Below are 26805 nucleotides of genomic sequence, written 5' to 3'. Positions count from 1 at the left end.
GAGAGGAGTTTTAGGAAAGCAGAGACAGCAAATACAGTTAACTCTTACATGGAGCTGGGGAGTGAGGAGGGCGTGACATGAAATCAATTTCCTATTTTTAAAGATGTCATAGCATATTTATATGTTGATAGAAATGATGCTATAGAGAGGGGGGAAACTAATGATACAGGAAAGAGCAAAGTTCTTAAGAAAACAAAAGGGAGATAGGAATCAATGCATAAATGGAAGAATTGGCCTTTCGTAAAAGTAGAGAACATTTATCCGTTGTAACAGGAGAAAAGACAAGATATTGGGGTATAGATTCAAAGAGGTTGGTATTGGATGGTAGGATAATGAGGAAATTCTCATTTGTTTGCTTTAATCTTTCATTAACTAAGAAGCAAGGTCATCAGCTAAAACTGAGGAGGTGGGAAAAGACGCGTAAATGTAGGCAAGGAGCACAAATAGACTGAGGTGGGTATAGTATTGTATAATGAATACGGTATTTGCATTTAGGAAACACGGGTTCGAATCTCGGTTTGGCCATTTTAATCTCTTTGTGTGACGGTCAAGAAATTTAATCTCTCTAAGCCTCAGTTTCCTCATTCATTAAAAAAATGTGCAGTCATACCTGCCATACTTATCACAGGATTAATGTGAAGATCTAATAAAGTAGAAGATACATATTCAAACATATCTGACCTTCATCTGGATAGATTTTTTTTCGTTTTGTGTTTTAGTTTAGGTTTATTATTTGGGTTTTGTTTTTGTTTTGCATTCAAGACTGCCCTGGCTTCCAGACCAATGTCTGTGCTCCTAAGAGTGCTCATCTATTTATAGTTCTTAAAAACCACTTAGTAATTAGGAAAAATCATAAAGTAATTATGATTCATAATAGTGATTATAGCTGGGTGATTACTCCTTCACTAAGATGCTTTGCAAATATATTAGCACTTCTCTGAATTAGGAACTTGGGCTTGAAATCCATGAGGAAGCTATATTAGTACGAAAAATGTTCTTTCTTTTGGGACTGTGCAGAAAGCTGTAAAACAGCCAGGAAGCCATTGGGAACCTGCCTGAGAGAAAAATCAGGCAGATCAAATTGGCCATTTTATTAGGCATATATTCATCTGGAAAATTTCTCTTCATTCAATTGCGGTTCAAGCTCTAGTCAATTTAATCTAGTTCATTAGTAATACCAACTCTGAGTTGGGCTGTGATATATAGTACTTCCTTTGTCTGAATAATTAGGCAAATATTACATTATTTAATATACAGCCTGGGGGCATATTTAAAAGTCTAGATATTTGTAAAAAAAAAAAGTCAACATTTTTGAAACAAATAGACAAAGGAGTACTTCATTTTAATTTCTTATAAGGAAATAAATGTTCATTCTTTCTATTATTCCATACATTTCTAATATCTTTCTTTCTGTACTATGGTTTCTTCTTTGCCTTACTTTCTATTGCTTGTCCTTCATTTTCTCTTATTTGGAAGCTTACTTATTCTATACCTATTACTGTCCTATAAATATTCTTAAATCCACATCTTCAACAGTCCAGCAAGTATTTATTTAGCACCCACTGTGTTAGATGCAAGACGATTGATAAAGTATGGTCTCTATCTTCAAGAAAGAAAAAGGCCTATGTCTAAAAAGTAATTATAGTTTGATATTAACCCTTTTAAAAGTTTAAGTTGTACCAGCATGTTTAGAGTATGCTGAAAATCTAGTTATTAAGAATATGGGCTTTGAAGTTATACAGACTCCACCGTTTTCTAACTATGTGACCTTGGGTCAGTCATTTAATCTTTCCATGTTCTATGCTCCTTTATAAAACAAAAGGAAAAATTAAATAAAATAATTTAAAGCCTCTACATTATCTGCCACCTTATTATAATCATTCATATCTGTTATTGCTAGTTTTCATTAATATTTTAATATTATAACAATTTCTAGTAGTTGACATAATTTTTATAAATTATATCAACATAGGACAAATATCATTATCTGCTTCTATTCAAAAAAATCTCACAAGATAAACTTGGGTTTCTTAGCATGCCACATGAGATTTTCTGAGTCTGGCTGCAGTTTAGGTTGAAATGAAAATAGCTTCCATGTGTAACTACTCTTCCCCTTTGCTCCTCCATGGAGCTAGTGCTGTTCCATACGCTAGGAATGCCTCCTTCCTCACCTTAGCCAGGACAGTTTTCACACGCTGGTAAGACCCACCTCACTTTGGGAAAATACTCAAGTTAGACTCTTATATCATAGCATATAGCAGAATAAAATTCAATCAGATTAAAATTTAAAGCTAAGAATAATGCTAAAATTTTTTAAAAATGAGGGGAAGAAACACAAAAAGCATAACAAAATTGAAGAAATTACAAAAGGAAATGGGTAGATTTGCCTACATAAGAATATAAAATATATGCATGTCTATATGTGAAATTAAAAAGCATTAATATTTGTCAGAATTATAATAGACAAAAAGATAATATATTTTAATTTTTAATCAACAAATTGAGAAAAACAACCACTATGATTTCAATTATAAAATGAAAACACAACATGAAATCACAACTTACAGAATAATAAATTTATTTTTAACAAATATCAAAACAACTCAACCATCTTGTGATCAAGAAATATGAATTCAAACAATAATAATCTGTTTAGCATATTAAATTTTTGGAAATTCAAAAAGGATAATATTCATTGTAGTGAAGGTGCTGTGAGTTGTGACATTCCTAGACCCTGTTAAGCAGTCTTCATTGACTCAACTTTTCTAGAAAGAATTTTAATAATATCTAGTATCTATCAAAGTTTAAAAAAAAAAAGCTTTAAAAATGTTCCTTGGTGCTATAATTGCATTTCTAGGAATCTAGCCTAAGGAAAATAGTGTTGTCAAGATAGTATATATACACAGATGTTCATCACAGCATTATTTATAATAGCAAAAGAAAAAAAAAGAGAACTTTTCTAAAAAGACCGATATCTCTTTAAGAATAAGTTAGTTGTAATTATTTAAACATAAACCTAAATTTTTGAAAGAGAATCAGTGGGAAAAGTGTTTTCATTTTGATTTGTTTTCACATAGCCCTATACGCACATTCTACTATTGAGATATTTAGGTTTACCCTTTCAAACAATAGAGGATCACTCACTTACTAATTCGCTAAATAGTTTCAGAAAGCTCTTTCAAGAAAAAGATCTAACTAGTCATTAATAATTCTTAGTGAACTGTAGTCTTCTCACTGTGAGAAGGACTAAACAGAATACTTTTATGCTGAACCATCATACATATGGCAGAAGCCTAGAGGAATTTCCTCTCCAGTGATGCATTGTAAGCCGAATATCTTTTGATTTCTCGACCCAAAGAAATGGATGTGCCCCATTTTCATACTTATATGTATTCTGAAAAAAATTGTTGTTACTACCAAATAAAATACATAGATATGGTCTTTATTAGAGTAATATTATTCACACCATCTGCATTTTATTTTAACTTACATTCTCCTAAAAAAGGCTCCACTTATTTTACAATGTTTTCCAGCTGACAATCTAATAGAATATAAGCACGTTTCAGAAATTTGATTATGTCAGAAAGTTAGAACTCGCTCTGCTTTGAAAAAAAAAAGCTGGGAGGTAAGAGGGATTTCCAAATGTCGTTATTCCCAGATACATAAAATTTTATATGTTCTTATGTTCTATTTATTATTTTATATATAATTCCGAAGAATAATACAGTTTGGCAGAACACTATAATCTCAGTTTTAAAATATTTCCATTGGTAATGAAGAGTTCTATATATATATATACTTGCTTCAACTTATTACATTTGGGACTTCATACCATCTCTGTAGGTATTTTCTGTTATTTATTAAGTCGTGTCAGCAGATTTGTAAGATAAATGCCAAACAGGCGTCATCTTTTACTGACAGATGAACAAATAAACTGTCTTGAGGAACCAGTGATGGAGCTTGCAGTGTATGCCCTGCTGGACTGAAGGCACAGAAAGGGTTGTAACCTTGAGTTACTTTTACTTTTTAAATTCTGTGTAGGAGGGGAAAAAAGTGAGATAGGAAAGAATCAGTAAGACATCAAAATAAGCAATGAATGCAAATAAAATCAGAGAAAAAGGAAAAATGAATAAATTGCAACTTGAGAACCACATGAGAGCAGTGTGGGTCATACTAGACTAGAACGGCAAAGCAGGGTGGGCTTTTTTTTTTAATTGTCATTGTTGTTATTATTGACTGGAATTATAGTGTGATGATTTTGGGAAATATTTTTATTTTTATAATAAAATTTATATATATTATATATGAATTTCAGAACTCAAAGAACTTAATACTATAAAGTACTCTCAGAACTGTGCTATAAAATATTTTCTTTGGTCTTTCAGAAGACTCATAAAGACCTTTCAGAATCCTGAAGCTATCATTATAAATATCAGTCATCACTACATTATAGGTGTATTAAAGTACTAGAGCACTATTAATAAAGAGCTAAACTTAATTGTGCCATTTGTAGACCAAAAGCAATGGTTCTTTCCTTTTTGGAGAAGGCAGAAGTCTACAGATATGGAGAAGGCAGAAGTCTACTACATTTGTGTTTCAGTAAAATAAAGCCAAGTAAAATTAAAGGCCACAGTTCCTCTGTGTAACACTTGGTTAGAAACTGATTAAAAGGTCTTACTTTTCAAAACAGGTAGTTGGTTGCTACATTGAGAACCTGGGAATGTGTATTTGCCTAATGTATTCTTATATACATTAATTTCTTATTAATCAGAAGTTTAATTTCTTATTAATCAGCCGCATATGAATACCAAATTTAAGAGCTATACTTTATAACCTCTGAGCATGTACGTTGTTCTCCAATATGTAGAGCACCAAGAAAATGCAAACTAAATTGAGGAACTGGGTTAAATCAGCTCATGGTGTGTGTTGCCTGTAATTGAATAGGTAGGTAGGTAGGTATAGAGAAATATACATACATGTATATATTCCTATAAGATGTTACAGGGTTTGAATATGACGTTAGCCATAAGAATGCATGTTTGCTTTCTCTTGATTCACACAGAGCAGATGGATGCCTGACTGCCTGCTAATCCACAGCTGGAATGGTTTCAGCAGTTTCCACGTTGCCGGGTTAGAGTGGCTTTTCTAGTGGACTGAGAGGGCAGCAAAAGAGGGATATCATTATTCATCAGTATCCCAGTGGGAGCGCTGCCAGCAGAGATTAATTTTTTCTGTTATGCTTGTAAAACAAGCTCAGGTGGAGTCTCTAATCCTCAGGGCACGGGTGGCAGATCAAGGAAGATGCTACAAAGCTAGTTAATTTTCTGATTCTGGGGGAAACAGAAGCTCTGTTAGATGTATAAATACATGATTGCAAATTTAAGTAGCTCAAATCCAAATGGGATCTTCCCAGACATCTGGTACTAAAAATCTCTATTTTTCTTTGTTGTCTTTAGATATAACTTCTTAAAAGTTTGCCCTGGAGCCAAAATATTAGTAACTCTAAATATGAGGAAGTAATTAATTTTATGAGTTCATAACAAAACATTTAATTTTTATAACACATGAACAAAAGTAAAAGGTTTCTGCCAAAACAGACTCAAAGTTAGATGCCTAAAGTATCCTCTTAAATATATTACCAGAAAAATATGGCATTAGCTGTCTGATTGGTAGGGTTTTGTTTTTTTAATGTATATCCAATCTGTTTTTAATGGTTTTATTTTTCTACTAATTTATGATTTCCATGTGACACCTGTTCACTCTCTTATTGTGTGATCTATGAGTACGTTTGTATTTTTGAGCAATTAATATAGGCTTCAAAATGAAGTTAAGTGACTTTTTTAGCAAACATAACAGAACTTATACATCTAGTAATTATTGTCTTCTTAAGATTATTTACCTTAAAAGTGGTTTACTGAGTTCATAACAAAAAATACATATATATTATCTTCTTCCAGGCCCGTGGCACTTCTTTTGATTTTTTTTTTATTACAAAATTTCATCTAGTAATGGTACTTTTTTGTTTGGATGTTTGCTTTTGTTTTGAGAAAATAAAAGGTATCTAAAGCCAAGTCAGAAGACTAAATTTGTTGATTGTCAGCAGGTAATTTTTGGTTGTAAAATTAGTTTTGATTACACGATATAGTCATTCTGACTGCCATACCAAAAGAGAAGTCTCAAAATGTTTTGTGACGAAAGCTGCCTTGAAATGAGTTTATAACCTCACAAGGTGTTTGTTTGGAATAGTGTGACATGCATATATTCTGGGATATTTATTTAAAATCAGCCCTTCCTATGACTCTAGTCATACCTATGCACCTTTCATGTGGTTAAGTCTTAGATTTTTGTTAATAATTAGTCCAAATCTTGTTCTTTTTACGAAGAGCATTTTGTAGTCTATGGGGAGATATACATTTTAAAAAGCTCTAAATAGAATTCAAAAACTAACACTTCATAAAAGAGACTCCAACAAAATGCAAGATTCTTGAAGGTCAGGAAGGCTTTCCAGTTATGAGGAAAGAGCCAGAAGACATAATATGGAATGAAAGTAAGCAGGTCTCCGAGGAACTAGAGAACTACCTGAGAAGTTAAGATGAAGCCTAGAGCTATTTTTAAAATAATTTTTGAAGTGGTAACAACCGCTAGTAAATTTAAGTAATTGTTCCCCCAGCCTGTACCAAGTAAGCCAGCTTTTGTTGTCAGTTACCTTTCCCACTCAAACGAAAATATATCTTTAAGTACTGTATCTAGTCTAAATAAGAAATCTCAAAACCCTTAAGTCTGTAGTGTTTTCATTTGATACATGTCCACCATAACTTCTTCAAACTTGTCTTTTTCGGATTGGCCTTGCAAATCATGTAATTAATTTTGTAGCAGCATTTGACTCTCCTTAAAAAACATGGTTTCAAAAGAGAACAGAAGTTATTTCCTGAATCAGTCCTTAATCTTAAGCAGTACATTTCTGAATCAAAATAGAAAATTACAGTATTTATCAGAATTTTTCAGAAATTTGAAGCTATCTATATTTTCTTCCTAATCAATACAGACTTTTCTTTATAATAGAATAGTTAATATATACATTCATATATGCAAACTACCATTTCTGTTTGTTTCCTCAGAGAACCTAGATTTTTGCATTTCATATAAATCAGAAGTTCCTTTAAATGATTTAAATAGATTTTAGAAAAGAAATTTTGCACTTAGTGAATAAAAGCAATAAAATCTAATACATTTGGGAAAATATTCTGAGCTATTTCTCTGGTACCAGTGGGAGCCATCTAGTCAATCTATAGCTTACTTTTTGTTGCTCTAGGTACTGTGTCACAGGTGTCTCATCTTCTGAACCCTGAGCCTCAGATGTGTTTGTTGATTAAACATCTAGGAGGAATTCTTGAAACTTATGAGGCTTTATGTAAGCACTGACCTGTTTCACAAGTTTTACTGTATTCTGTTACATGTATTCTTTGTAGTTTTTAATTGATTTGGTAAACTATCTTTAGGAACAACCATTTATAAAAATTAAAGTTTATACTTAATAGTGATAATACTGTCCAGACAAAATTCTTAGATACATTTGAATATATTTAAATATGCAGATTTATATATCCCATTGTAACTCGAAATTCAGAATTTTTACCAATGGGGTTCTCCATCTTAGAAAACTTGTGTTAAGATTTTCAGGTCATTGGAACAGATTTAACGTAATATCTTAATACAAATGTATAGAATTACAGATGCTCCTTGATTTAAGAGTTACATCCTGATAAACCCTTCATAAGTTGAAAATACCATTAAGTCAAAAACACATGTAATACGCTTAACCTAGCGAACATCATAGCTTAGCCTAGCCTACTGTAAACATTCTGGGAACACTTACATTAGCCTATGATTGGGCAGTTATCGAGTTTCTTCCCAGAAGTAATTGCCTTCCTCTTCTTCTCATCGAAAGCAGGAGACACAGATGGGCATTTTATGGATATGATGGGATGCAAAAACACAAATACAATATCGAAAACAATGCTGGCAACACAGTACATTGTCGAGTATTGGTTGTTTACCCTTGCAGTCATGTAGCTGACTGGGGGGAGCTGCAGCTCCCTGCCACTGCCCAGCATCATGAAAAAGTATCATACCTCATATCACGAGCCCAGGAAAAGATCAAAATTTGAAGTATAGTTTCTACTAAATATGTATCACTTCCAAACCTTCATCGAGTCAAAAAATCTTAAGTTGAACAGTCGTTAAGATGGCGATCATCTATACTCATTTGTGAGTTGGTAGCTTTGTAAATAGCCATATTTTTATTAAGGCACAGAATTTAGATCCAATTCAAAGCCTAATTTATTGGGAGCTTTGTTTCATCCTTGCACGAAATAAGTTGAAAGAGTCAAAGAGGAGGCAATGCTAAAGAACTGAAGATAGTGGTCCCTAGAAAAAGCCACACAATTTACTCTACTTAAAAGAGAGTCTAATACTTTATAGCAAGTGGAGTGAGGGAAGAGGACAGTTTTATTGAAGATTTTATCTTCAAAAATAAAAGTAAAAGCTGTGGACAAAAGTTCATTTACTTTAGTATTCAACAAAGTTGAACTTATATCTCAACTATTTGCTAACTCTTACAGGCTTAGTAAAATTGCGTTTTGATTTTTTGAGAGGACACAGTTTTTCTAGCAATTACATGTATCAGTATAATACTTTTCACATTGGGTTTAACTTTTAGCACACAATCATTAAATAATTTTTTCCAAAAATATACTTACGGACATCATCTATTTTCCCAATAATCTATCTCAGTACTTTGACGTTGAAATTGTTTTTGAGCACTTTTAGTATCATTCTTAAGTATTTTTCTTCTTCTTTTGTTAATCAGCCTAACTCTGCCTGATTCTCATTTGCCAATGGATTTGCATGTTGTTCAATTTTTCAAAGATCACCTTCATTGATTTAATGAAATAATGCATATTTTTCAAGCTGTTTAGCTTCACTTCGCAATATCATTAAGTTGAAAATGCATGTAATACATTTAACCTACCAAGCATCATTATATTATATATATTATATATTGATATAATACATATATTACATATTATATGATATCAACATATTATATTGTTTCATTGATTTTTTACAATTAGAATGACATAGTTAACTGATGGCTAGAGATAAATGATAATGTTACATCAGGAGGAATGCTTGATGACTAATTTTTAATTGGATGAAATGTTAAGATTAGTTGTGTTATAACTCTTACTTCCTTGCACAATTTTGCAGCTATAGGGACTTAGATAATGAATACTCAGATGACAAAGACCCTCACATAATAGAAAGAACTATTACAAATACATCACCATCACCAGAGTAACTGTTTTTATTCTTTCTGAGCCTATTTTTTCACCAATGAAATAGGAAATGATGATATTTATTTTTCTTCAAAGTAGTTGCTTTTAATATATAGTACATTGGTGAAAAGACTTGGTAAACAGTGAAGCACTATTTTAATATTGCTATTATACCACATGGAAGGGAAGCGATCTACCTTTAGAATGATTAAGAAAAAATAGTCAATTTAGATATATAGAAAAAATGAAGTGGCATTTTTTACTTAACATAAGGTAGAAGCTGTACTCCAGACATGGCAGACCAAGAAGAGGGCCCCAGTTGCCCCTTCCCTAGCTCACTTAAAGGGTGGAGGTTCCATGCTGAGAGCCAGACTAAGAAAACCAAGGACCGCTGTCCTTGCCCAGAGCCCACTCATAGGCATGGACATCACTCTAGAAGAAGCAGATCACTAACCCCGCTCACACTGGCTTCTCTTCTTGTGCCTATCTTAATTGTTCTCCGAACTTTTCTTGGTTACCTGCTCTCCTATACACTCGCTTTCTCAGGTCACACCATAATTATAGTTGAAAATATTACCTTCAAATAAATGAATTTCATGGGGCAGTCACCAGTCTTGATCTCCTATGAACTACAGTTCCACACTTTTCCTCGCTCAGCGGACATTCCCACTTGATTGCCCTCTGTGACCCAAGCTCAGAATATCTCAGTCTTGTTCTTCATTATTCTCAGAAGACCGAAGAGTCCTGTCATTGTTCTGCCTGTCAGTTGTATTTGGATTCTTTGATACCCCCAAGATGATTTCTTTCAAATAATACATGACCCTTCCTTTTCTCCTCCCCAGTTCCACGTAGTAATCCAGTTACCAAGACCGTTCAGTCCTTTCTTTATATTTTGTCCTCAAGTTTCTCTCATTTTTAAAAAATGTTAACACTCTTCAACACCTGTGTGGATTCTCATCACCCCATTTCTAAGAAACTGCTAAACAGTCACCCAAGTAATCTTCCTACTTTAGTTTTTTCTCTCTTCTTTAATCCACCCAACTTATCCCTGCCAGTTTATCTGTTTTAAAACATCATTTGCATCCTTCTTCTCCTCAAAAATCTAAAGCTATGTGCATCATAAAGCATTATTTCCTTATCCTGGCTGTCAGGGCCCTCCACAGTCTTCCTTTTTTACATACACCTTCCTTTAGACTCTTACAGATCTACGTCCTCTCCCCTGATTAACCTTCGCAGTCTCACCTTTAAACATGCTGTACATATAGTCAGCTTCACACCTTTGTTTACAATTCCCTCTGGACAGTGTATCTATCATTCATCCATCTATCTTGGCTCAGCTCCCTCTTATGATATTTTATTCAGATTCAGTGATTACTACTTTTTCTAAATTCATTACACTGGTGTTTGTTTCATTTATTTGTCAATCACTCTTGCATTATCTTGTGATATTTTTTGTCTGTTGGCCTAATTTGATATTTCACTTTTAGATTTATTTTCCTTTTTGTATATGTAGTTCTTAACTCCTAGAAGAATAATATTCAGTAGTGATTAAATAGATTAGACATGTCTTAACATTTCCACTTTGGATTTTCTTTCCATTTTGTTTTTTTGTTTGTTTTATGCTTGATATAATCTCAGCCTATAGAAATACAAATTATAAAGAAAAGATAGATTGCAATATGTGACATTTAGCCATATACAAGTATTATATATTGCTGCTAATCACAGTTATTCCCTTTTAGGATTCAAACCTGATAGCCTCAAGATTTTTATCTCTTAGAAGGAAAATATCTAAACATTGTTAAGCTATAAGGTATTTTTATTATATCTTTGAAAACTGAGGAATTTTTTTCAAGTTTCATCAAAGAGCAATTTTTTAAGGACTTAGCTATAAATCCTGGGAAATAGAAGTTTCTGATGGAATTCTTACCACTGAAATTATTTTAAGTACAACAGACCTGCTGGTACCCACTATTGTAAGATCCCTTAAAATCCAGCTGTCAACCAGGTGGTCATTCTTACAATGGAAACAATAAGGTATTAGTTCTCGTTCATATTTATTTTTTTGGCAAACAATTCTGTGCTTGACCTAATTGGTTGAAGGCCAAACATATGTCCATAAGTTTAAAACATCGATACAAATCAGACACATATATTCACATAAGCCCTGAAAGAAAACACACACAAATCTATGAGTAATTTCAATTATATCCATCAGTATATACATTTTTACCATCTGTATATAATAAAATTATTTTGATACTTTATTTTAGTGAAGCAGATCGAGTGCATATTAGAAATCAATCTTATTGCATAATTAACTAGCTCTTAGTTTTATCATTTCCCAATGAATGTTTTATAACCAAGGGCTTTTTTTTTTTCTCTACTTTTTTCTTTAATCCAGAATGTTAAATTTATTCCTGGTATACCTTTCAATGAATTTTGAGGTATCATTTTAAGCTCCATGTAAGTCAAGTTTTATAGCAATATTTTATTATAGAGATTTACTTTATTCATTATAGTAGTATATGATTTCTTCAGTTTGAATAGATAATTTTAATGAAAGTACAAATCATTAGTGTTAGAAACATTACTAATTACATATATTTGATTTAAAAAAACGAGTTCTTTAAAATCATACTTAGTTTTTTGGTAGGTTAATGATTGAATAGAAGGTAACCTGATATAATAAAGAAAAAAATATGAGGCATATTTTCTTATCCTTTAATAGATCTGGACCTGGCTTGGTAAATGCCAGATTATTTTTCAAATATTATTATAAAATATATAATATTACCAATAATACTTTGGAAAGGCAAAGAAATTAAACAGGGCTTCCATCAGGGAAATTTACTGAAAGTCTTTTTCTACAGCTTCAGTGGCCAAAAGACAGCAGTGGAATGTGAGAAACTAATTTTGGTTTGTGTTAACGCCTCAGAATGTTACAAATTAATCAAGTGCTACTTAAAGTCTAGAACTCATTAACTTTATAAGTTTTACTTTTCCCATGACAGAGATTAAGTTATAGCATAAAGCTTCTTTAGTCTCTCACATTGATCAGGTTGCCATCCCCACCGTACAAGTGCCCTCTTATCTGCTATTTAGTGAGTTCAGTATAGGCAGTGATGTGTGCAGCAACATAAAAGTGCCAGTTTACTGTTACGTAATGCTTACACAAGACCAAGCATGAACCCATTCCAGCCGTTTCTTACCTTAGTAATTTGTTTAGGTAAAGCAGACTCTTATGCTTAGTGCACCTGGGAAAAAAAACGCACACTTTCCCATACACATACACACTGAAAACAAAATTCACTTGTTTACACACTTTAACTAAAGAAAAAAAAGCAACATAGATCGTAAGTGTTTAATAAACTTCTGATGTTAACAAGCTAAAAGGTAAGCTGTACAGTCATTGTATTTAAGGGCCACAGGCATGTAGTGAATAAAGCTACTGGAGCCTTAACTAAACCAGCTAATCACTGAAAGGCATCCCAGCAGTGTATACTTGCCATATTGTTCTAGGGAGAACAAGCAAGTAAGTTAGTGATACGATGGTGTGAATAAACCATTACATAAGTGTGTATACCCCCAATAAACTAAAGTCGGTATAGATATGCAAGCAAAATACATACATTTTGTTTGTTTGTTTGTTTTTTACTTAATGCGGAATAGCTGAATTTATGGCATTTATAGAACAAATTGAGGTTTGTAATGAAAAGAGACACAAAATGAAAACTATTGAATGAACAGCAGGGCCCATTTGATGTGATTATGAAAGATGTTTCTTTATTCTGTTTTTTCTTTTGCAATCTAAAAACAGTAGCAGGGGGTTGCAAGCAGAGTTCATCATAGGTTGTCAATCACTGTCATTTAACATTTGCAGGGAAAGATGTCTTTATTCAAGGACAGCTGGGCAAATCAGAGACATAGATTTGCAGTTAGTAGCCTGTCCAGCCTACACTAAATAAACAAGGACAGAGTAGACAAACTAGCCTCTCACATAAAAATATAATGGACTCCACTGACCCCACTGCCCTCCATTCAGCTTCAATCCCAGTTGCATAAAAGCTTCACTGCCCACTTTCAATTTCCTTTAATTATCGACATGATGTAGATAAGAAAATGAACCTCACTTATACTCAGTGATCACACACAGGAAATTAACTAGACAAGTTGTTTAAAATTAGAGGAGTAATTTGGAGGTAAATAGAGTGTCCTGCTGAGGAAGAAGTGGCTAGAAAGGGTTTTTGTTTGCTTGTTTGTTTTTTAGCCAGGATTTTGATTATTTTGCTAGCTTTCTCTGCTGATCCTGGGATTGCTGCTTTTTCTAATCAATCTAAACTAAGTAAAAAATCTTTGTAAGTATTCTGAAACATCCAGAATAAAATACTTGAAGGAGGTAAGAGCTAAGTAAAGAGGTGAAGCAAACATGCCACATTCTAAAGAGCTTAGAAAAATTGTGAATTGGAATTCCAGGAATAAATGATCATGGTTTTCACAGGGGGAGTCTGGCAGAACAATTGAGGATTAAATAGCAGTTGTCTTCAGTCAGTCTTCATTTTAAATTGCTTCTCAAGTCCATAATCAAACCACACCAAGAAAATTTTAAATGCCAAATTTTTAATTTATCCCAATTGATCTAAAATCAATACTTAATGTTTCAGTCATAGTGCTTGAGATTTAATTAGAAAGTACTATAGAGTTTTAGAATAATATAACTATCCACAATACTTTTTCTTCAGAAAAGTTTCACAAGATGTGTGATACAAATGATTCATTCTTTTTCCTTGTCTTTCCACAATATTTTGAGTTAGTTCGCTCAGGTACACTAAAAAGAGTATATTTCCTTTTCACACATTGATATGTTTTTGTAAACATTTAATTAATATGGATTTTAAAAAAACCTAATTGGAGAGTGGAGACTAAAGTCTGCAGGTTCAAACCTGTAGTTCAAGAGGATACAATTTTTGAATATTTTATCTTTAATTTGACTGTCTCATATATTATGAGGATATTGTCTTTCAAAGAACCAATAGTTCCTATAACACAATTACATAAAAATTATCTGGTTACTTGGATGAAATGAATGTACTACTACTAGTAAAGCATCAGTAAAAAAAGAATCTCGTTTCTTTGAATAATATTTAAAAATTATGATATTTTAAAAATTGAGTGACAAATGTCATTTTAGGTAGCAGGTATATTTACATAATTATGAAAGATTTACAAAAGAAAAAATGTAAAACAAAATTCAAATAATTGAATTTTAAACCTCAGCATCCTATATGGTATCAGATGTGAGGATAATTATTATTATTATAATGCCTAACATTTATACCAAGTCTGATAGTTTTAAAGTGTTTCATAAGCACTGTCACATTGAATGCTCACACCAAATCCCAATTTAAGATAAGGAATTTGGTATTTAAGGAGGTTAATTTACTCTCAGAAAGTCACATAACTTGTAAATGGCAGAGCTGAAAATCCACCTGTTGTATCAATTCCCAGATCCAGTGTTCTCTCAAACACCTCATGCCATGCCATCCCACCCTCGTGATCTGTCACATTTCTGAGGGGATGAACTATGACTACATAATTTGGATTCCCCTTTAATTCAAACACTGGAAACAGAAAAGGGGGAGCCCTCAAAGGAAGTAATGGCTTTGATGAGACCTCAATTATGGATACTTTTTAACTACAGAAACTATTATTGATTTGATATTTAATAAACATTTATAAATCAAATATCAACTCCTTTGAAGATCTCAAAAGATTACCGGTATCAAATTTAATAATGAAAAAGATTATTTATTAAAGGCATGTTAAATAATAAAATCTATACACATTCTAAAGAGTGTTTTCCTGTAATGAGTCAGTGTCCCTCTTTTTCAATTCAAGTTTTAACCTTAACCCTTCACTCCTCCCTTCTTTATCTAAAAAATATAATTTTTTATACTCATTCAACTTAGTCATAATCTCCTCAAAGATACCTCCCCTGACCCACTCTTATTATTTCTATCTCTTACTCTTTATACGTGTCCAGTTATCATTCTACATTTATTCATGGTCAATTTTGATTAAGGTCTGGCTCCCCAAGTTGACTATAAAGCTTCATGAGAGCAGGGAGTCATATCTGTTTTTGTTCACCATTGCATACCAAACAATAATATATGCTGAATAAATATTTGGCAAAGAAATGACAGCTCAATAAGACCTTGTCCATTGTGGTATTAAAGTACCTTTATTTTTGTTAAAGTATATACTTTTATGCAAAGAAATTATGAAACCCTTAGTTTACAAGGATTGCTTTATGCACTGAGAAAAGGCATCACTGAATTAAATTTTTGAGTAAGGTCACTGTCTTTGGTTAAGCTACATTAAAGGTCTGATGATCCCCTTGTTAGACTCAGAAGGATCGCTCTACTGCAGAGCATTTTTTCCAGCCTAACGTACTCAGCTGTTAGCAGACTCGTCTGATACTGATACTCCTGGCAGTGAGCAAAATCACAGTCCTAGTGAAGCAGGGGATTAAAGCAATAAAGTGGATAATTCAAGCAGAATTGGCATGGTTTGGAGAACAGTGGAGTCACATCTTACATAGAGTATTTAGATTCTAAAGTAAGCAAATACAACAAAAAGCATTAATGACCAAATTTACCTGAAAAGACCCTCAAAAGTATAAAATGCATCACTGTGAATAATCAGCCCTGTTCAGATATGCGGCTGCTCAGTGCGTTCAGCACCACTAGTTTTTCTTCTAGCATTAGATCATTTTTTGTTAGTTTAGCAACAAATAAAGTAGTTGGCTTGCATTTAGAAGTCATGCATTAAGAAAAACTGTGCATCTTTGAGTACTAGAATTACACATCACAGAAAGATAAGATGTTCACACTTCCAGAGGTATTTGGGAACTAAGTTGCAGAAATGCCCAATTTGTATTGTTTCTCTCTCTCTTTCTCTCTCTCTTCCCCTGCACTCCCTCCCTATGCCTCTCCCCCTTCCCCTTCCCCTTCCGTCCCTCAGTGTGGGAGAGGTGGATGTATAATTGTGTAATGTATATAATCAGATTTGAACAAGATTGTACTGAGAGAAGTGGATTACTGAGATAATACTATTAATTAGTGCTTTCAGCCAAATTTTTACTTTCCCTTTAATTTTATTTTAATTGAACTTTTTATATAATTTGTAAGTCTAAACCTATTTCCTACATAACCTAAACCTGGAGAGCCAATTCACTTTTAAAATAACGATTTGATTTTCTTCTGGTAAAAGATCAGAAATTATATTTTATGAACAGTAGAAAGAAATCTAAATATGAATACATTTTTAGACTATGAAACAGATTGAAAGCTGATTTCCTCTCCCTCCACCTCCATTTATCGGTATCATTGCCCTCTCTCTTTAAGTGTGTTTTGCATGCTCAACAGAAAGCTCCCCCTCACTGAGTGTTCCCAACTTCTCTGCTATTAGCAGCATCATCCTTCTCATCCCTGAAGCTTAACCCTTAGACCTCCCCTTATCTTATTTTATGGATCTGCTCCTACTCTTTTCCAGGGCTGGAAAGCAGGGACTCTTTCTCCCTCCCTCCTCTCCTTAGAATTTTCCTAACCCTAGAACAAACTGTGCCTTTTTGGGGAAACTTTCCAACACATTCAGTTCACTTCAGTGCTCTTCTCTGAATAACGGAATTTTATTCTACGATTAAAATAATTTTATAAATTGTTTGCCCCAATATCATTTTAATTTCCTTGAAGAAAAAGACCACGATTTAAATTTCTGAACCATCTTCTTGCTTATCTGCTATTTCATTTTTCTTAAGCCATTTGGCGACTCTGGGATAGGTTGCTGATGGAGATTTGCATGGAGCCCAGATATTGGATTGAGATGGGTCAGTCATGAGGTACAATGCTTCAGTCCTGAAATTCACCTAAAATCAAAAATAATAGCACTTCATCGTAACTGATCCTTCTTTGGCAGATGACCTGAGAAAACAGGAAAGAGGTGAAATGACATGTGGAAAGAAAACCAAGATGACACATGGGGCAAAACATTATTAACTGCTAATATGTCAGCATACACTCCTTACGTAAAACAATCCAAAAGAGTGAAGACAGTGTTCAAAATAGTGTAGAGTAACTGTGATATTTTTGACTATCACAAAACAAAATAAGGCAAGAGATGTAAATTAAAAAATATTTCCAGTTCAGTTAAATAGAATATTGCAAATATTTAAGATTTTTTTTCAGCATACTATAGTAAATCAATTGAAATTATTTTTGCACATTTTTCAGTTTCTTGGATTCCCCATTTTCCCTCCCACTGTAGGGCCTTTGCATATACTGTTCCTGGAACACTTTTTTACTTCTCTCTTCGTCTAGTTAATACCTGCTTATCTTCTGTATCTTAGCTCATCTGCCTTTTCCTTCGGGAAGGCTTCATGGTCTTTTTAACTTGGTCAGATTTTTTGCTAAACACTCATTCTTCCATGTATTCCTTCTTCACAGCATTTGTCACCGCATCAAATTCACATTTATTTATGTGATTAAATAATGTCTGTCTCCCTCATAAGAAAGATATTCAACAAATGAATTTATTCCATTCAGTTTTTGAAATAGGAATTTGCCTATTAATATAGTCTGACATTTTATAACAAGGATATAACCCTATCATCATTGGCCTTTTTATTAGTACTCTTGTAGTATATTCTTAACATACAGTAAAGACACAGGTTTCTGAAATTGTAAACAAGAAAAGATGAAGATATACATAGATAGTAGAATATGCTAAATTTTTATATTATTGAGTTCCATATAATAAAATCTTAAAGTGTTCCATCCTACCGTCTTATTTCATTGGCAAGAATCTTATGTCTATCAGGTGCAAATCAAAAGTTACCTTGTTCCCCTCTCTGAGCTCAGCTCTTCTGTCTTCCACTCTCACCCCTTCCCCAGACAACCACTAATCTGCTTTGTCACTATAGATTAGTTTGCATTGTCTAGAGTATTACATCAGTGAAATCCTGGAATATGTACTTTCCTATTGGTCTGGCTTCTTACACTCTGCATAAGTATTTTGAGATTCACCTATGTTATGGCGAGTATCAATAGTTCATTCTTTTTATTCTGAGTAGGATTCCACTGTATGAATAAAATACAATTTTTTTATCCTTTTGCCTATTGGTGACATTTAGGTTTTTTCCAGTTTCTTACTTTATAAGTAAAGCTGTCGAGTACTACGTACCGGTCTTTTTGTGGACATACACTTTCTTTTCTTTTTGGTAAATTCCTACTAATGGAATGGCTGAATCACATGGTAGTTACACATTTAATTTTTAAGAAAAAGTGAAACTGTTCTACAGTGAGATTTTAACATTTTACATTCCTGCAGGCTGTGTATGAAAGTTTCGATTTTTCCACCTCCTTGTCAATACTCGGTATGTTAATCATTTAAATTTTTGGCCATTCTAATTTTTATTTTCCATATAACTAATGATATTGCACACCTTTACATAAAGCGGCTATTAAATCTTTGCCTATTTTTTATACTGAGCTGTTTGTTTTCTCACTGTGAATTTTGAGTGTTTATATATTCTGGATACAAGTACTATATTAGATATATGATCTGTAAATATTTTCAGTTTGTGGCTTATGTTTTCATTCTATTAACAATATATTTTTAAGAATATATTTTTTTTATTTTGATGAAGCTCAATTTATCATATTTTTTTTCTTTTGTAGATTATGCTTTAAGTTACCCTATCAAAGAAATATTTTCCAAACCCCAGGTAGAAAAAATGTTTTCCTGTGTTTTCTTCTGAAAGGTTTATAATTTTAGATTTTATATTTAGGTCTAGAATGCATCTTGAGTGAATTTTTATATACTATATAAGGCAGGGACTGATGTTCTTTTCGCTTGCTTGCTTGTTTGCATGCGGATACCCAATTATTCTACCACCATTTCTGGAAAAGACTATTTTTTCTCCTCCGCTTTGCCTTCGAGCCTTTGTCTAAAATTGGTTGTCTATATATGTATAGGTTTATTTCTGGACTCTTTATTCTATTCCAGTATAACACTTTTTTGATTAGTGTGGTTTTATATTAAGTCCTGAAATCAGGTAGTGCTAGCTCTTCAACTTGTTCTTCTTTTTCAGAGTTCTTTCAGCTATTCCAGGTCCTTTGAATTTCTATATGAATTTTAGAATGTGGTGTATTTTATAGTAAGAAGTATGTATTTTGTCTTGAAATACGTATTTGGTCTTTGTCCCTATTTCTGGCACAGAACTCCTAAAACCCTTGGAATTTCCAAAGGGATGGAAACAGTAAAAGTGTCGCTTGTTGTGTAAATGAGGTGACTTTTGGAAAGCACCTGAGGATGGGGGCTGCTTCAACCCCAGGGTTAGAATGTTGGAACTTTGCCATCGCAACTCTGCCCCTTAAGCTCTGGGGGAGGACAGAGGGGCTGGAGATTGAATTAATTACTAATGGCAATGATTTAATTAATCATGCCTAAGTAATGGAACCTCCGTAAAAAAAAATAAAATAAAATAAAAAGACCGGGTTCAGAGAGCTTTCATGTTGGTGAACACATGGAGATTGGAAAGAGTATCCAGCTCAGAAAGAGCATGGAAGCTCCAAGCCCTTTCCCTGTACCTTGCCCTATGCACCTCTTCCATCTGCCTGTTCCTGAGTTACCTACATTCTTTTATAATACACCAGTAATCTAATAAGTAAAATATTCCTCTGGGTTCTATGAGCTACTGTAGCAAATTAATCAAATCCAAGGCAGGGGTTGATGGAACTTCCAATCTATAGCTGATCGGTGAGAAACACAGGTGATAACCTCAGCTTGCAACTGGCATCTGAAGTGTGGAGGAGAGGCAGGCTTACAGAACCGAATCCTTAAACTGTGGGATCTGGTGCTATCTCTGGGTAGATAGTGTCAGAATTGAGTTGAATTGTAGGACACCTGGCTAGTGTCTGAGACTTGCTTGTTGGTGTGGGAACCTAATACACACACACACACACACACACACACTGGAATTTGTAATCAGAACCCTTTAAAATATTAACTTGCCAATATCTACTAAAGGAAAAAAGTTCTGTAGTTTTGACTGAGATCGTATTAAATCTATAGATCAATATCAATTTGGGGAGAATTAAGGTATATTTCTCCACTTAGTTTTGTCTTTTTTAACTGTAGTTTTCAGCATGTGAGTCTTTTACATTTTTTGTCAGATTTATCTCTCAGTACTTTATATATCTTATGCCTTTATAAATTTGTTTTTCAGTTCTGATTTTTGGTTGCTAATATACAGAAATACAATTGATTTCATTGGATTTTCTATATTGATGATGATATCATCTACAAATACAGTTTTACTTCTTCCTCTTCAGTCTGAATCTTTTATTTTCATTTAAATGTGGATTGTTTTCATTAAATATATAGTCCTCCATATCCCTGGATTTTGCATTTTTGGATTCAGCCAACCATAGATCAAAAAACAGTGTTTTGTTAAGAAGAACAGGGTGCTGTGGCATATTTCAGAATGGTTCATAACCCTCCCTCACACACACACACACACACACACACACAGAAGCTCAAGGGGATTTTTCTCCTGTATTTACTGTGGGTTTCAGGTAAAAGTCCTAAAGGTAAATCTCACAATATTGTGCTCTCCCACCCCCTGCCCATGTCAGGGTCCCTCTGGATTTTCAGCTCTCAGATTTATCCACACACAACCTCCTGTAATTCACCAATTACAGTCGGATTTCCTCACACCAGCCCTTGTTCTCGTGGTGGTTTCCGCTTGTGAGTCTCTGCTCCTCTTAGTGATGAGTCCCTGAATTTGCCTCTGTTTCCAGTCTTGGGGGAGGGGGGGGGCATTTGCTCTGTGTCCTCTTCTCATATGGATCCAAGAAGAGTTGTTAATTTTTCAGTCTGTTTAGCTTTTTACTTATTAGGACAGAGTGGTGGCTTTCAACATTCTTACATGTGGCACTGGAAACCCTCAATTTTGAATAATTTTATTTTAATCTAACTTACTACAATAAATTTTAAGTTAGTGATCCTGATCATCACCCTTTTCTTACTTCACCGATACTATCTTCATCCTCACCCCTCCTGCCCAGTCCTGCATTATTTCTTCCACTCACATGTAGATATCAAATTAAATATTACTTTTCTTAAGTAGCTCTACCTGACCCTCTAAATAACTATATCCCCAAACTGAAAGTTCCTTCAGCACTCTGTACTTACCATATCATAACATTCATTACACTTGGTAGAACTTGTTTGTCCCTGATGCTCTCTCAGTTTCTGATTCACTACTGTGGGGCCAGTGTCAAGCATCGTGTTTAATGCCTAGTAGGATCTCTTTTATTTTTGTTAACTGCATAAATATTATGTATTACTAGCTTTTGCTTTCATATTAATAGTATTGAACAAAGCAAAATGCTAAGGCATATGATTATCTTACATGTTTTTCTAAACCATGTTTTAAATGTCATCAGTTAAAGCTGAGTACATTAATTATTATACTTCCGATCTATCACATTAATGTATATATCTGTATGTTGGTTTCTTTTCAGGATGCAGAAGAATACACAGATTTGCCAGTAAGACATAATGAAGATCATATGAACAGTGAACTGGCAAAATGTCTTCCCTTTGAATCAAACCCTCATTCATTTGACAGCCCTCATACCAAAGCACATCTCCTACTACAGGCCCATCTCAGCCGAGCCATGCTGCCCTGCCCAGATTATGACACTGATACCAAAACAGTCTTGGACCAAGCTCTCAGAGTATGTCAGGTATGAAAGTCATTTCTTATACCTACGTTTTCTCCCATTACTTCGTTTTTTTTTCCCTGTGTTAGAATAAAAAACAACTTGCATTTAAACATTTGTATTATAGCATTGTTGAGAAAAACCCGGTGTATCAAATCAAGAATTTTCAAAAGAAAAGCAAATATAAATGCAATAAGATGACAACTTCAATCATTCATCTGATCAAAATTTATTAAGGTGAACTAAGTACGTCTAGAACTTTTCTAGACGCTGGGCATATAGCAGTGAATAAGACAGAAGAGTGTCTACTGTAATGGGTTTTCAGTTAAGATGGAGAAGACAGACATTAAAAATATAAATCAAGGGGTAATAACTGCTATATAAAAATAATAAAAATGTATAATACAATAAAATATAGAGAAAGATATAAGGCACTGTTTTGCACTATTTTTTAATGTGGTGTTCAGGGACTTTCTTGCTTATCAGGCGACATATAAGAAACAGTTAAAGGAAGGGAGTGACCCAAGGGGTTACCTGAGGGCGTATATTCCAAATGCTAAACAAACACTAGTGCCAAGACTCTCATGTAGTTGCTTACTTGGTATATTCAAGGAAAATCAAGGAGGCTTTTGTAAAAAGGATGGAAAGGGGTGGATAGAAACGAGGTCAGGGACGGGACTGGAGTGGAGATCATTATAGAGAAAATGAAGTCAGATCACGTAGGGAGTTTATAAACCATGGTAAGGATTTTGGATTTTACTCTGAATGAGAAGGAAGCTACTAGAGCAGTGGTTCACTAATTAATGGTCATCTTGGTTATATCTATGAATATTTACCATATTAATTAAAATAGAAATTCTCATATATTTATTCATTTAAAAATACAATAAACCCATTATATTTTAATATAAATAAAATGATTTTTCATAACAAATATCAGTTTTCCAAAACAAAAAATTAGAAGCGTAGCATTGTTTTATGCTTTTGCACATATTTTTAATATCTGGCTTGGTAGAAGTCAGCTAAGATTTACATATCACCTTTTGCAGTATCTGTTACAATATGATGTTTTAGTTGAAGTATATGAAGAAAATCCAGCTTCACAGAGATACGTAGTTTAAAAAGGGAAGAGTATTTTAATAGCCTTTTCAGATTATTGTGGATATTCTTTGATATTATATGAAAACTTGACATGTGATATTTCCTAAAGGTCAGTTACAATTTGAATTTGAAACCATGTCAGTGAACTGTATACCTTGAATGCTCAAAGGCTAGGCAAAAAATGATGGTGGCTGGACCATGTTGGTATGAGTAAAATTGGTTAGAATTGGTTGGGTGTGCATGTATGTATGTATGTATGTATGTATGTATGTATGTACGTATGTGTGTGTGTACGTACGTACGTATGTACATATGTACGTACATACGTTTGTATTTTTTTAAGGAGAACTAACAAATTCTGCTAATGGATTGGACAAGGGTTTTTAGGGAAAGTGAGGGACTGAAGATGATTCCAAAGCTTTTCTCCAGGGCAACTGGAAGGCTGACGCTGCTATTTACTGGAAGATGATTATGAGAGGACGAGGGTAGGAGAGTACACCAAAGTGACTGACATAAGAGATTTTGATTTTCTACATTATACCTTTTTTGGACATTTCTGTAATAAATTTTTTTTTTAATTTTCAAAAGACTTAATGTGTTTTTAAAAGTAGAGTAAATGAGTCCATGAAGATTTGTGTATGAGGATGTATATTATGGGATCATTTGCAAAATTAAATTCTTGAAAGTAACCTAAGTATCTTTCAGGTTACAGAACACTATAAAATATTACACTTTCATTTATGAATGCTACATCTGCATAGAATATCTACATTTATATGTGAACATGTACCTAGAGAGAAGATTGAGATTAGTTTGCACCGAAAGATTACAAGTAGCCATCTCGTGTGGCAGGATTTTGGATGATTTTTAATTTTTTCTTTATCCTTCTCTAAAATGTTTGAATGTTTCAAAATAAACTTCTAACAATTTTATTATCAAAATAACTTAATTATTTAAAAGAATAGAAATGTTGCCTAAAATAGAGTAAACACAAACTTATCAGGAATTAGAAGAAAAGTAAGGCTATAATAAACACATAAATTTTTTTTGACATCCTTTTTGTAACTAACACATGGTTTACCTCTCTAGGAAGATGATTTGCCATTCTTTATTAGTCACACTTTATAAACAGGGGTTAAAGTTCCCAAAGTTTTCACTGGGGCCCTGGATGCTCATTTGTGCTTCCTATAACTGTTTCTTTTCCCCTTAAAAACTGACCTGTTAATGAACCCAAGGGTCAGAAAGGGTGGAAGAAAAGTTGCAGGGGGAATTAAAATTTTATACTTGCACATATACTTATAGATGTTTGTGTATATATCATATATAAAAGTTATTTAATCAACTCACCGATACTTTCATTTTCACCACTCAGTGTTTCAAAGGCTATATAATAATCAAAACTAGCCATTTCTAAAGGAGTCTTATTTCTGAATTTGTTGTAAGGGAAGAGGATTCAGTCAGGTACCTTTAGCCTCTATTAGATATTTTATATACAGTTTCTTGGGGTGATATTTAGATTTCTTGAATATTTTTTGATCCTACTAAATAACATCTAAAGAGAAATAGTTTTCTCTTTAATTATAAAAGTAATCCATTTCATTGTAGAAAACTCAGAAAAACAACATATTAAAATTAAAGTTATTAATAGTAATGATATCTTTACCCCCCAAGAATATGAGCCTCTTTTCTTTTTTGTTAATTTTTTAAATGTTTTAATTAAAAATTGCTTTTTAATATTTTTTGTTTTGAAATAATTTTAGATATATAAAAAGTTCATAAAAATGGTACAACACAATTTCAATATTTCACCAGCTTCCCTTAATGTTAACATCTTGCCTTAGTACTAATCTAGTCCTATTAACTAATCTACATACCTCATTAAAATTTTTTCAATTTGAGTTTTATCTCACTAATGTCCTTTCTCTGGGCCAGGATCCAATCCATTGCATTTAGTTGTCATGTCGCCTTAGTCTCCTTGACTTTAATGACCTTGGCACCTTTAAAGAGTACTGGCCAGTTATAGAGTTGTCCTTCAGTTTGGATTTCCTTAATATTTCCCCATAATTACACTGAAGTTATAAATTATTGGCGAAAATCTCATAGATGTGATGTTTTGCCATCTTGGTGTATCACCTGGAGGCTTTGGGACATGGATGTCTCATTACTGGTGATGTTAACTTTGTACAGTTGAGGTAGTATCTCTCAGGCTTCTCCACTGTAAAGTTACTTTTTTTCCTTTTGCATTTAATAGGTATCTCCGGGGAGATATTTTGAGATTTGAGATTATGCAAATATCTTGTTTCTCATCATACTTTTATACATTATTTTCAGTATCCATTGGATGATTTTTGCCTGAAATAATTACTACTATTGTGATTTTCTATTTCCATCATTCTCAGAATTTACTATAAGAAAGAACTTTTCCTTCTTTATTTATTTACTTTATTCACGTTATTTATGTAAGTATAGTCTCACAAGTGTTTGTTTTTTCTACTGGATATAACTCATTACTATCATTATTTATTTCGCTACTCATATTGTCTCAGAGTCAACCACTGAGGCCTCTCACACTGGCTCCTGTATCCTTTGACATTCCTTATCATTTTGTGAACAACACTTGCATTCTGGGATCTTGTACTTTTCCCCTGCCCCAGCCCTGAAATCAGCCATTTGTCCAAAGAGCCCTGGTTCTTTTTACCAGAGCATAGTTTTAGATACTAAAAGCTGAGTGCTTGTTGACTTCATCTCTATCTGGATGTCTTTGCCTCTAAGACCCTCTCAGTGGATAAGACTAGGAAATAGAACTGTGTCTACACAGATATCTATATTTACTTGTGTCTCTTTATATGTGTATGTGTGTATGTATGTAAATATGTGTGTGTGTGTGTTTGGGTGGGTGAAAAACTTTTGTATTCATTAAACCATGAGTTCATTCTAATACCTCCAACTCTAATTCAATACCAAAGGGTTCATTTTAGTCTTCCTCGTTTTTAAATTTATAACTCCTTTCTCTACCTATGAGAAACCTGACTCTTATTAATCAAAATATATTTACTTATTTCCTCAGTTCTAGCATACTCCTGATGTAGTTTTAGAATTACTAACCCTTATTCCTGCAAAAAACAAATTTACCAATTAAAGTACAATAGTTGTTATAGTTCGTTTTCCTCTTTGGAGGCTCAGAGGCTCTTTTTCTCTGTACATTTACACACATGCACACTTGCCCTCTCACTTTTTTCTTTTACAGGTTTTTACCATGTTATTTAATAACCTTTTTAAACAATATAACATTAAATATTCTTCTCAAGCATAATGGCTTCATTATATGCCTTCGTGTGAAGGGTATAGTTTTTTTAATGAATCCCCTGTTGTCAGACATTGTGTGTGCAATTTTCTTTTTTTTTTATTAAGTTTATTGGGGTAACATTGATTAATACAATTATATAATTTTCTTTTATTATAAATTATAAGCATTAGTTATGATTATCTTAAATGTTGACTTGGCTTTTTAGAAGCCACTTAGAAAGAAACTTATTTGTGCAGAAATGACAGCCAACTTCATATCCTAAACCCTCTTA

At 33.2% G+C, this 26805-nt stretch overlaps 1 protein-coding gene across 1 annotated transcript in view; it reads left to right on the top strand.

Moving 5' to 3' along the window:
* Window positions 1-26805, top strand: part of ASCC3 (activating signal cointegrator 1 complex subunit 3) — a 261881-nt gene that overhangs the window by 213814 nt on the left and 21262 nt on the right. Inside the window, exon 37 of the mRNA XM_039869401.1 lies at window positions 21926-22150. Coding sequence (XP_039725335.1) covers window positions 21926-22150 — 225 coding nt within the window. The remainder of the gene's footprint in view (window positions 1-21925; window positions 22151-26805) is intronic.

Source organism: Pteropus medius, unplaced genomic scaffold (assembly GCF_902729225.1).
Source record: "Pteropus medius unplaced genomic scaffold, Ma_sr-lr_union100, whole genome shotgun sequence".
NCBI classification, from domain to species: Eukaryota; Metazoa; Chordata; class Mammalia; order Chiroptera; family Pteropodidae; genus Pteropus; species Pteropus medius.
This window is presented reverse-complemented; position numbering and strand designations above follow the sequence as displayed.